The sequence below is a fragment of the Montipora foliosa genome, chromosome 4 (genome assembly GCF_036669935.1).
Source record: "Montipora foliosa isolate CH-2021 chromosome 4, ASM3666993v2, whole genome shotgun sequence".
Classification (NCBI taxonomy): Eukaryota; Metazoa; Cnidaria; class Anthozoa; order Scleractinia; family Acroporidae; genus Montipora; species Montipora foliosa.
Window position 1 is genome coordinate 31,747,554 of NC_090872.1, and position 12,185 is coordinate 31,759,738.

The 12,185-nt window shown below is 38.9% G+C and overlaps 1 protein-coding gene and 1 non-coding gene across 2 annotated transcripts in view; one reads left to right on the forward strand and one right to left on the reverse strand.

Annotated features, from left to right (window-relative positions):
* The window catches only part of LOC138000619 (protein KIBRA-like), a 20,587-nt gene extending 12,741 nt beyond the window's left edge, over nucleotides 1-7,846 (reverse strand). Inside the window, exons 1-7 of the mRNA XM_068847163.1 lie at nucleotides 7,299-7,846; nucleotides 3,751-3,791; nucleotides 2,437-2,505; nucleotides 1,668-1,762; nucleotides 1,083-1,139; nucleotides 354-527; nucleotides 1-26 (exon numbers count right to left, since the gene is read on the reverse strand). The exon at nucleotides 1-26 is cut by the window's left edge and continues 229 nt beyond it. Of these exons, the coding sequence (XP_068703264.1) occupies nucleotides 1-26; nucleotides 354-527; nucleotides 1,083-1,139; nucleotides 1,668-1,762; nucleotides 2,437-2,505; nucleotides 3,751-3,791; nucleotides 7,299-7,426 (590 nt within the window). The 5' untranslated portion in view covers nucleotides 7,427-7,846. The remainder of the gene's footprint in view (nucleotides 27-353; nucleotides 528-1,082; nucleotides 1,140-1,667; nucleotides 1,763-2,436; nucleotides 2,506-3,750; nucleotides 3,792-7,298) is intronic.
* Nucleotides 7,847-11,341: 3,495 nt separating this feature from the next.
* Nucleotides 11,342-11,415, forward strand: Trnas-aga (transfer RNA serine (anticodon AGA)). The gene has a single exon. It is a non-coding gene; the product is annotated as a tRNA-Ser (tRNA).
* Nucleotides 11,416-12,185: the final 770 nt, after the last annotated feature.

Sequence of the window (12,185 nt, forward strand, 5' to 3'; positions counted from 1 at the left end):
GCCATCTCTTGTTTGAGACCTTCAACCTGCAAAAGGGGAAGAATTACAGTTTTATTGTCATCAAAAGCAAGAGATACAATAATCTTTTTCCTATAAAAATGTCCTCTTAAAGGGAACATAAATGTCATCTACACCTGAGTTACTATGGGTCTTTTTTGCTTTCAGACTAGTGAACATGTGCTGTGCATCCCCAGGAAGCAGCACCAAGCAATTTCAGTATTGTGTTAAGTAGACCTACTGAGAAAATTTGAAGAAAAACAGACTTGTAGACCATAGCGGCACTTTGACCCTGTACTGTTATAATAGTCTCCAGCCTCTTTGAACAAATCGATTTTTGTGAGAATTATTCATACCCTGGACTTGGCTTGTGATATTTCCACCTTCAGCTGGTTAACATCATATTTGCTAGCAATGGAGCTGACCGTTGAACTTGATGATGACGAGCTTAAGCTTCCCTGTTTGACATGCTTTGGGTGTGGCTCCTGGTGTCTCTGCATTCTCTCAAGCTCCGAAGTCCAAAACTGAACCTGGCATTGAGCAAGATTCATGAGGCATGTGTCAGTTGGAATAATAAATTCAGTAAAAATTAATGGCTCTGTCTAGCAGATTAGAATGGAAGTGACATCAACCATGTTTAATTAAGTTACACGATGAGCAAACCAGTAGACCTGTAAGAAGCCCAGTGAAACTCATCCCTCTTCGCAACAAAACAAACACCTGACAAGAACTCGAGAATCCCAGAGTAACGTAAGGCATAAGGTGTGTAAGTACATGTGAACATGTATTTCTGTGTTGTGTGCTCAACTGACAGCAGTTGCTGACATAGGCTTGTAGCAAGGAGGGTGAGACTAATGCTTCTATGCACACTCCAGGATAACAGGCTTGGAGACTGAAAAAAACCCTTTAAATCTCACCTGTTGAGCTTATGGGGTAAACTTTGTCAACGGTCACAGACTCAATGAATTTGAAGCAAAGATTCTAACCATGCATTTGCGACCGGTGCTATCTCAACAGAAAATGAGACTAAACCTACACGTGTTAACAGAAATAACTTTGTTTTCTTTTACACTTTAAAATGTTACCTCTTCACATGCCACATCCAATCTCTGCTTCTTTATGTCAAGGATGTTTTGCTTTGCCTGAAATTAAACGTTCAATGACATGATCACACTGCATGTTAATGTCAAATTACTAATATACTTTAAAGTAGGTCTACACCAAGTAATTTCAAAAGTCCAGATAAAGTAATAATATTTATTACTGTTATTATTATTAGTATTGTTGAAAGAGATCCTTTTCCAAGTTCAGAGAAAGGGAGACTTGTCGAAGGCTGTATGATAGTAAGGATGAGATGCTCACTGTATGTACGGAAATCCTTATCACTTGAAAACACATTTATCTACTTCCTTTACATTCTGAAAATTTCATAAAACTTTGTTTGCATGGAGAGGTGCCATGACCCCAGCCATGCAATACCCAATTTACATTTTCTTACATTTCAAAGCATTGTCAATACTGTCTTGATATCATGAAATTAAATTTCAAAAGATCGCCTTCCAGTGACAAAGATGACAGTCCTAAAATTTTGAATTTTTCTTACACATGAGCCATTTGAATAATAAAGTATTGGTATTTTTCAATGAACAAGTTATTTACTATCGTGCTACCTTCAAATCAGACTGTGCAACCACTAAATAATCAGACAACATGGTTTCTCTCTTCTGCCTCCATTGTATGCGTGGGTCTTCAAGTTGTTGTGCACCTAAGCATTGCCAAGAAATAATTATTTTAAACTTCAAGAAATGGGGACTGGCACCAAGGCTTGGTGAGACATATTTTCTAACTTCCTTGTCATGTCAAATAACAAAGAATATCTTGCTTCTTCCCAAGGGTGTGCGCTTCTTTTGCCATGATTCCTTCCCCCCCCCCACTCCCAACTTCCCCACATAACATGACATGGCTGGGTTACATGTACCATATTTGCCCTTCTTCCTGAACAACATCATACCGGAGAGGCAAGGGCAAGAACAAATGTACCAACAGCTGGACAGAAAAAGGAGACAAATAACAGTACAAACTGTTTGGACCTGGACGACTGGGGACTACGCATTTGTGCACAGCTCAAGAACTTTGAATTCTCTCCATATAATAAATTGGATGCCACAAAAAATGGTGCTCTTCACATTAAACCGCAAGGACAAAAAAGTGAACAGGTAGAAGCAGCTTGAAAATCAATGTCTGATAAAAACAATTTTGAACAGTGGCTTGCGACCAGATTTCCCTACCCCCCAGCGTCTCAAAGGCAAAAGGCTCTTGCGACGTACCCATGCCATGCTATACAATGTACCATAGAAAACATATTCTTCTCACCAGTATCATAGAAAGCTAAAGGGTGTATCAGGATTGAAAAAGAATACTAAATTATTTTAAATTTACCTGTATTGTGATCAATAAAATACTTTCCAAGAACTATGTCATTGACCTCCTCCCAACCAAATGGTAATTCTGCAAACAAAAAATGAAAAATTATTGTAATCAGCACTGCTGATCAGGAATTCAAAATTTGTCTGGGAAATCATACATTTGTGACACTGAATGTAAACACGTCTTTGGCCCAAAGCACAACTATACTCTGATAAGAGTGTCTATGGTAACCAATGGAATAACTTATTAATCTTAATGAAAATCACTTTAAATCAACAAGAGATGCTTTATATCTGTTAATTTAAAATACGCACTTGCACAAAGTCACTTAATGAACATTAATGCATGCATCTAATCGCTAATTACCAGTGCAATATGTGCATGTACTGTATTGAGTGGCATAATTCGATGATCATCACAATGGCTTATGTTATTGTCTTTGTGCAGTATATTATAGATTAACAACTGTGTTGCTAGGAAGGGGCTGGGTGCCTGAGACATCCTGGAGCTTCCACTGCCAGCTCCAAGAGGGATAATGTACACATGGCTGGCAGAACATGACAACACAGCCAGCCAGCCCCCAATGCAACTGAGAAGATAGGAACCCAAAATAGACGCAACAGCTCTCAACAATGTTAGGACATGCAACTTGTATTATATGTATGAGAAGGATACAACCCATAAGACTGCGTAAACGTACAAAATTCCACTGCCATCTTGTTTTCAATATGTTAATGTGTTTTTATCTCCATGGAGACCACATGTAATGTGTGTGTGTGGGCACAACAATGTTGGAGGAGCTGTGCAAAAGGATCCCACATTGTTGCCCTACCCTTTGAAGGTCACAAAATAAACATGGAGAAATAATTGTTGGCTTGAAAGTTTGACCAGTTTCAAATTTCATGCAACAACTCCCAACAAAGCACAACTAGACGTGCAAATGGACACAACATGTTAACACCCCACAATGTTGGGAGTTGTTGGCTGATGATGTTGTGTCCGCTTGCGCCAGGCTTAAGGTACTGAATGTGCAATAAAATGCACTTTACATAATGACTCCAATGTGGTCACTCCTTGCTGCAGATGTAGAGCAGAAGTGTAAATACTTTTTTTACTGCTTATATTACCCATAGACTCCTGGGGGTTCCCCAATAACGATTAAAATCATCTGGCGTTAGACAGAGTAAAATACTAAGTATGGCCGGTTTAGGCCAGTTTAGGGGTGAAAGAGTTAATTAAGGAAATAAAAGGCAAGCAATGTTCAAAATTCTGTTTGCAGGGAAAAAAAAACAGGCATCGTTCCATTAAAATAGCTTGACTACATACCATCCCCAACACAATCGGCAAACGTCATTGGCTTGGTTAGCCTACAACAGAGAATAAATAATAATTTCATTAGTTTTTATTAATACATCAATAGTTCGATCCTATCCTCCAGTCTGTAGATCCTGATACCTTCAATCATTTTTCACAGAAAAGAATGCAAAAGGATTGATGTACATGTTATAAAAATTGAACATTTTCTGTTCGGGGAGGAGAATTAATGAAACATTGGTAAGAGAATGTGTGTCCCATCAATGAGCATGAAAGGAAAAAGAATCCATGCACAATTGATACAATTATTCCACTATAATTTGTTACTAAAATCCAGTAACAGGAATAACCTTGACGATCTAAGATCATAAGTCAGGCTCTAGCTATACGTGCAATTTGCTCACTGATACCTCATTTGAAGTCTGGTTTGATTCTGGTAACTTACAGATCGTTGTTAAATCGTTTGTTTCCTTTGCTACTTTGAGTTTGCAGGATGACTTGCAATGACATGTACTCTCATTGACAAAGAAGTTCACAGTCATCGACTGTGGCTCTGATAGGGCTGGAAACTCACAGCACACAAACTTGCAAATTTTAAATTTGAACATCTTGAGATAACAAACCGTTGAAAAATTCCAATCATCTTAATTATTCTATTCCTAAGTTTAAGAGCAATCAAAGCTCTGATGGATGATTTCTTTTATAATCTCACAATATGTTGCGATGGATTGCCTTTACTAAAACAACATGATCACACAATGCAAGATGCTAACCACAAGACTTGCTAAAGATTCTAAAGAAACCTTAAATGAACAAAAAAGATGGTTACATTTCAAATTGCCATTGTTTATTTATCAAGTCTTTCAGACAAAAAGAATGTTCTAGAAGATGAAAGAGACATAAAAATTGTCATGTTGCACATTTTGGGCTCAGTATCAAATGATATATTTGGCTTTGAAATGATCATTGTACTTTTCAATCAGTTTACCGTCTGATCAATTAGACTGATGAGAATGCAGATTCTGATGACAAATTAACATCAATATTGAAATAGTTCAATTTTCGTAAAAGCTTTGTCAGTCTGTAGTGACTCTGCAGCATGAAAAATATCCTTCACTAGCAATAATTTGACCCGAATTGCCCAAGCAAATGAAATCAATTACAACAAAACAGTTTACACACACACTACAAGAGTGTTATTATATAACAAAAAAATCCATAAACCATCATTTAAACACAGCTCAGATAAATGTGTATGAAATTCACAAAAAACGTCTTCATCTCACGCCAAGAATTTGACGAAATTTCTGCAAATCACACAACCATAACATTTAGTTCCTTTCTGGCTAATAACCAATATGAGGCTTATTTGAGTGAGTGAAGTGAAATGGCCCTGCACTTCAACATCAAAACTGCATGTGAGAAAAAGTAACACTTTTTTTATCATTAATTTAAGTCAATAATATTATTGTTCATCTAAGCCTAAATTATGGCCACATATCCTGGCAAATAAACCAATAAAAAAAACTGTTACTTCCACACGCTGAAATGGTCTGACTAGGTGTCATCTATTATTGTTATCACTCATTAGGGCATAATTAATTGAAAGGACGAAAATTGCAACAATTGACATCTATTACTCTATGAATATATTCCAAGCATTCTTGTTCCAGATGCAACCTTTGTTGCATGAAGCACTAACTTTTGCAAACAACATTGTAAATCCTATAAAATGAATGTCACAGAGACATTAAATTAATCCTATCTCTCTTGACAAAACAGAAAACATGAATGCATTACTGTTATGGCAAGAGAAATAAACGGTCTACATTCACCTACATTTCAGTAGATCTCGCAAAAGCTACAAGTTTTGCCATTGCAAGCCGTCTAAGCATTATGTGGGATATATTTAACCATTATTTATGCCCAAAAAGGAGACAGATCAATAATTCAATTACATGTACTTTGGCACCTTGCCACAGATTAGTCAACTAGTGTGTACAAGTAGAATTCTTTAAGTAAAAATTTCACAGTCCAATTTTCACATTGTTTCATCAGCATTTCTTGGCTAAAAACCCCAAAAGCATGCTTTGACATTACGAAGGAGACAAGTTGAGAACAACAGTCCCAAATGACATTCAAAATACCTAAAATATGGTGAAAAAATATTGGAGTGTGTTCATTATGTAGATACACAACAAAGCATTCTTTCGAAGCCCTATTCCACTGTGAGAAATGCCAACAAGAAATTTATACATCTTCAACATGCAATATAAATGAGACGTTTGAGCTCTTCTATACAAAAGGACAAAAGAATGCCGGTTATATTTGTTGGGCTAACAGTGATATCAATAAAGCGATTTCAAGCTTAAAGTTAACAATAATTAATATCCAAGAGAACCTTTAGTTCAGTTTTTCAATATATAAAGTAGAGTTAATTAAAGAAAGTTCTATTTGCAAGTGTAGTCTCTTAACTTTATCGAGGAACGGCATAATTGAATGCGCATTTAGCTCAGGAGAAACAATCTGAGGAAAGTTTTATTATTTTTAGATGCGGGTAACGTGTTTTCATAAGCCGTCATTAAATATATATTGTTGTGTTCCATCGCCTCTTAGGTATTTAAGCTAACTTTAGGAAGGTATCTCTTTCGTGAGTAATCCAAGCATCCAATGTACTTCGGAACGCTGAAAAACATTCCGTGCTTTTAAAAGCTACCAAAGGGCTAAATGACGATTAACTTTGAATAGGCGACATAGCGATCGATCAATCGATATAGGAATTGTATGCTTTCGGTCACGAGGTCCCTCGCAGGCCACGAACAACTCGTTTTCTTCCAAAAAACAGGCCAGCAGAACTTTTCACGAAGTATCGAAAACCGTCTTTCGATTTTGTAAAGTCGTTAACCAACATAACTTAAGGAGGAAAGGATCAATGCGATCGCATTTGGAGAATTTGTGGAATTGTGTGTATAGCGAATTTGACGTAACAATTTCCTCCAGCACTTCAGACAACAAGAAATATCTTACTGTAATTACAGGGTTTTCACGCCAAATGTCGACGCTTGTAAGCATTTATGAAATTTCAGCGGACGAGAGGAAAAAAGTTAGTTGGCAGAGGCTGAGAGAAAAATGTAACTGCATAGCTGACATATTTGGGGATAAAACCTCAAATGGAAAAGCCGATAAAATAAAGCGACAGTTACGAAGGCAAGACACGCCACAAGTGCTTGAAGCAAAGTTTGCCCTGTTTTTGAGACAGCAATAACACGACAAAACACGATCATACAGTAAACTTTAAAGCTCAAACTCATTTAACCCCCCAAAATAAGTAAATTCCTTAAAAATAGCTTTAATACTTCTGGTGCCATATGATAATGGTTCGAACCATTGTTCCCTTTAACATAACGAAGAGACTATTTGCTTCATACAGCAGACAATTAATGTGAGTTCTGCTTTCAAAATAAAGCAAATGGCCGCTTCAGACTTGAGTTAAAACAATTAAACATAGGAATTCGCGCACCGTAGTTATTATACGCTTCACTTCCTCTACATGAACTCACCGGTCTCGCGGATCGACCCATGAGGTTCTTTTCGTGTTGTGGTCGATAAAATAAACTCGACCGTCGAAGTCCTTTCCCTCTTCCCATCCTAAAGGCAACGGCACCTCACATGTTTTCTTCTTTGGCATACTTCAGGCTACCCTAATCACTTGCATCCATGTTTTTGTCCCATACTAAACCAGCAGCGGTTTCTCAATTTGAATTCGTCACTTCTAGGCCATGTCCGTTCATTAGCATTGTTCCATAATTCGTTTGTCTGTGCGTACTGCGTGGTTAACCGCAACAACGCGCCAAATCGTGGCAAAAGCTTGCAGAAAACTTTCGGGTTAGATTTCGGTCATATGCAGAGCTTCTAATTTTACACTCTGTCTAGCTATTTGGACAAGTTATTTCGCTGCGAGATCGCTGTGTTTGATATGTGCATTGTTTGAGAAAATAAACCAATAAGCGACCGGCTTTCACAATAGCGCCCGGTATGGTGTTTGCGGTTCGAATCTTTGAGATACTTCCACTGTAAAGATCTCCGCCCCTGTTGTGTGTCATTATTAAGTGACATCGTTGATTGGTTGACAAGATTGTGACCTATTGTCCGGGCACTTAACAGCTGCGAAATTCCGCGCGAGCAAATCATAGCCCGATGACAACACATGCCGGAACAAACTCCTTGGGATCAACCATCACATATCGCGCGGTATCTCAGCTTTATCTCGGGTGAAATCTTTAATGAAACACGTCTCGGAAAATGGTTTATTCTTAGACTACATTCATTGTTGATCTAATGGAGACTGTTTCTCGGTTCGCTCTGTTTTCGGTCCTTTTTTCACTGCTTCGTGAGAAAATCCTTGCCTCACTTAAGAATTGCGTTTCCGTCCCACAGGGCAATGTAAAGCTTCTCCGGAATTTTATTTTTGCTAAATCTTTGAAGCCAGAGACACGTAATATACCGGCCTATTTAGGCTTTATGGAGCTTAAAGGTCAGTCTTTGGACCCACTTTTTTAAAGCCTCGGGAGATAAAGAAATTCTCTAAAAAGGGACATCAAAGTTCATCCCGCACGTTCCAATCATTTCACAACTAAATCATAAGTACCCTTGCCGTAGTCATGAAAATCGTTTCTGTGTTGTTTGCGTGTCACGAAATCTATAATATTGACTGAAAAACAACGGGGAACGCAAACGTTATTTTACATGGAAAGTGCTAGGGCGGATAGCCTCAGGAAATGCGAAGAATAGCTACATGTCCTGTTCGACAAATTCCTTAGTTTCTTAATCATTCCCCAGGGTCAACTACGGGGTCATCTGGTATCCTTCCAAACCATGTCAAACACAGGCGCGCGCGATCTTGAGCCAAGTGGCGCCTGCGTACATACACAGTGAGACTTCTCTTCTCGATTTCCGGTGCGCGTTGGAGATGGGAGACGGCTTCTCCATGCCAATCGTTGCGGTAGACCAGCCAAAAAAAGACCCATAGACGGACTGACGATCTCTGACCCTTATGCAAAAAAGCGAGCTGCGTGAAACAGCACTAGTATTTTATCGAGAAACTTCTCTGTGTACGTAAACTAGGTACTCCTCATCAAGGGCGCCCAAGTGGCACCAAGGCCAGCACTCACCGTCAATTCCCATTTATTTACATAAAATTCTTGTTTAATGCTGCAGTTTTTCAATATGATGCATGTGAGTTTTGTCAAATGGTCAAAAATGCTCAAACATCTTAAATACAAAAAAAGTAATTGACTGACAAAGGATGCTAAAGTCTTGAATAACTTCTAAGCCTGCAGGGTCTACAAGATTCAAGTAACTCCTTAAAAACGTGGCATGAAAGAAAAGACAACGCCGATCACAAAAGGTGAAGAATTTAGCCAAGCCAGAAAGATTAGTTTATCATTTTGATGAACTTGTATCTGAGTTGTTTCACATAATTTTCAGAGTGTTTTAGCTTCGGATATGTTATGTAAGTTTTTAGCAAACACTTTCTCAGAGTGTATTTACATGAGACCGGGACGAAGTCAGACCGGCATGAGTACGTTCGTATCGGCGTGAGACCGGCCTGACAATGAACTCAGTCCAGTCTGACTTCGCCTCGGTTGCTGGACCGAGCAGGGGCACCCAACGAACAATTTGTTGTAAAATGTATTATTATACCCCAGTTAATGAAAATAAATGTCATTAAGGCATTTTCAGGTGTTTTTCAGTGTTGCTGGGAAAACATTATCTGTTCCTTTTTCCCAGAAAGACACACAAGAAATTTCCCAGCCAGCTAGATAAAATTGGTTGGTTTCCCAGCCAGCTGATCAAATTTATTTCCCAGCCAGGAATTCCGCGCGCTTTCAAATCCCTCGATCCGAAACGACCGAACAAAAGCGACAAAACCGGGACAAAACAGGATTTTTATCCGCAAGCGCAATCACTCTGACCAGCCGTCGTATGTTTGGGAGAGGGAAGGGGTTTTTTTTTTTTTTTTTTTTTTTTAGTCGTCCTCAGTCTTCAGAGTTTCCACAGCCAGCTCGGATTGAAATACTAGAAAAAATCAGTAATTCCCAGGCAAAACCTCTATCAATAACAAAGTTTCCCAGCCAGCTCATCCAAACACCTGTATTTTTGCCAGCCAGCAAGATTCCTCTGGGGAACAGATAATGTGAGGAACAGATTCGTTGGGTGCCCCTGACCGAGATGAGAAATTCTCTCACCGGTCTCAGTTCGTACCATCCTCATGAAAATGACCACAAATCTCAGACCGGGACCAGATCGAAATTTCAAGCCTGTATGCTTTTTGGTCAGCCCATATATTTTTTAGACAAGACATATCATTTCATCCCGAAACCAGGTATTTGCAAAAATATCATGGCGGTACAAATTCATACCGGTCTGAGTTTCCGGTTCCGGTCTCATGTAAATACAAATATTTTCATTGTATATTTTGGCTACCTAAATTTAACATTGTTATTTATGCTTTTTTCCTGCTAAATTACTCAAAACAATGCTTCCTTAATGTGCCCTATTCCAAACCGGAGCCTTTGCGCTTGTACAGGGAAAGAAAGACATCTTTTGACAATAGCCTTGGTGGGGTTATTCACCCATTATTTTAAAAATGGGGTATAGTATGCCATAGCTCTTGTGCGTTTCAAAGGAGAACAAAAATAAACAAACAATATACGCATAATTAAGTTCACAAGCACCGGATTAGATCCTTAAGTAAGTATGAGTATTTTGTTAATTTAATTTTGGTTTGTTTTCACATTTCAGTGACATGACACAATCAGCATCTCTGTTTATATGGTTTCGGGTACCCGACACTACCCCTCCCCTCCCCCCCCCCCCCCGAATTACCATGGGTGAGATATTTTTCCAGTCATTTGTTTAAAAATTCTATCAATCGTTTACATGAGGAGGGCGAGACAACTCCGGGAGGCGGGTTGTCTCTACTCGGCAGATAAGGTAACCCCTGGTGGGCGAGACAACAATACGGGTTGTCGCTGTTTGGAAAAATTTTTCCCCTGTACGTGTTATTTGTCTTCTTAAAATATGCCTGATAATTGAAACCAACAGGCAAAGTAACACACGCTCAAAGAAAATATTCGTAAAGGGGGGGGGAGGTAAATTTAAAATTGGACGGCCACAGTGATAATTACCCAAAAAATGGAGAGGATAATACGTATCTAACGTATTCAATAGCAAGATTGTCTACACAGAACATTTTGACGTGTTCCTAACAGCACAGCATTTATTTACTCTTGATCCAGAAGACGTCGGCGAAACACCAAAAGATAAACGATAAACCAAGCACGTACCCTGTAGCGCGGACGGCTGTACACACGCTACCAAGCACGATCAAACGGCAAAAAGCTAGACAATTGAATATCATTGTTGTTGTTTCATCTTTAACACACTCACTTTGGAGGTTGGTTGGCTGCATCTTGATATGCATTAATGTAACAGCGCGATGCTGTTAGTGAGTTTCAAATATGCTAGTCAATACTTGGCTGTGTAGCCGCGTGATGCGGTTCCAGTCGAGACCCACACATTGACCCTTGCTCACCATAGAGTCTCCAGTAGCTCAGTGGTTAGAGCATCCGACTAGATCACGGAGGGTCGTGGGTTCAAATCCCATCTGGGACTCGGATATTTTTCCGAGTCTTCATTTCTCCTTACATTGAATATCATTGTTGTTGTTTCATCTTTAACACACTCAAGTAAATACACAAAGGAAAAAATACGTAATTAACCAACGGCACGCAAAGAAAAACTGGAACAAAAACGCCCAAACTCACAATTCTGTGCGCTTCTCAGGAGTACCCAACGGAGCCGCTCTGCAAAATACCCGCTCTACAGGGCAGAATTGCGCTGGCTGGGAAATTGAACGTTCGCTACTTAAGGACGTTCGCGCTAAAATCTTCCTACGGTGAGATTTTCTTCAATTCTCGCATAGAGTTAGGTCATAAAGTACTTACTCCAAAAATATAAAAAAAAGTGGGGGTCACCGACTTCGTTTCGGAGAAAATGGCAGTGGAAAAATGCCTTAATTTCGATAAATCTGTCATAATAACGAAAGGTAGCCTCATCTGCTCATCCATCGAAAATCCTAAAAATAAACTGTTAGAGTGAAGGTTTCCGTGCATAGATTTTTAGGGGTGGGATTTTAAGATAATTTCATGCCATTAGGGATGTCGTAAACAGTAGAGTTCATTCTGGACGAGCGTTTTCGTAACCTCTATCCGTTGCAACCACTACCGGAATTCGATGGCACGAGGAAAGAAAATTTAAAAAAAAGATAACTTCTTACGGTGAGATTTTTTTCATTTTATCATATTTTGTAGATAGTAAGTAGAGTAAGTGATTCATGATTAAAAAAATAGGGGTCACTGATGATCCAAGGGAGTAAAATCGAT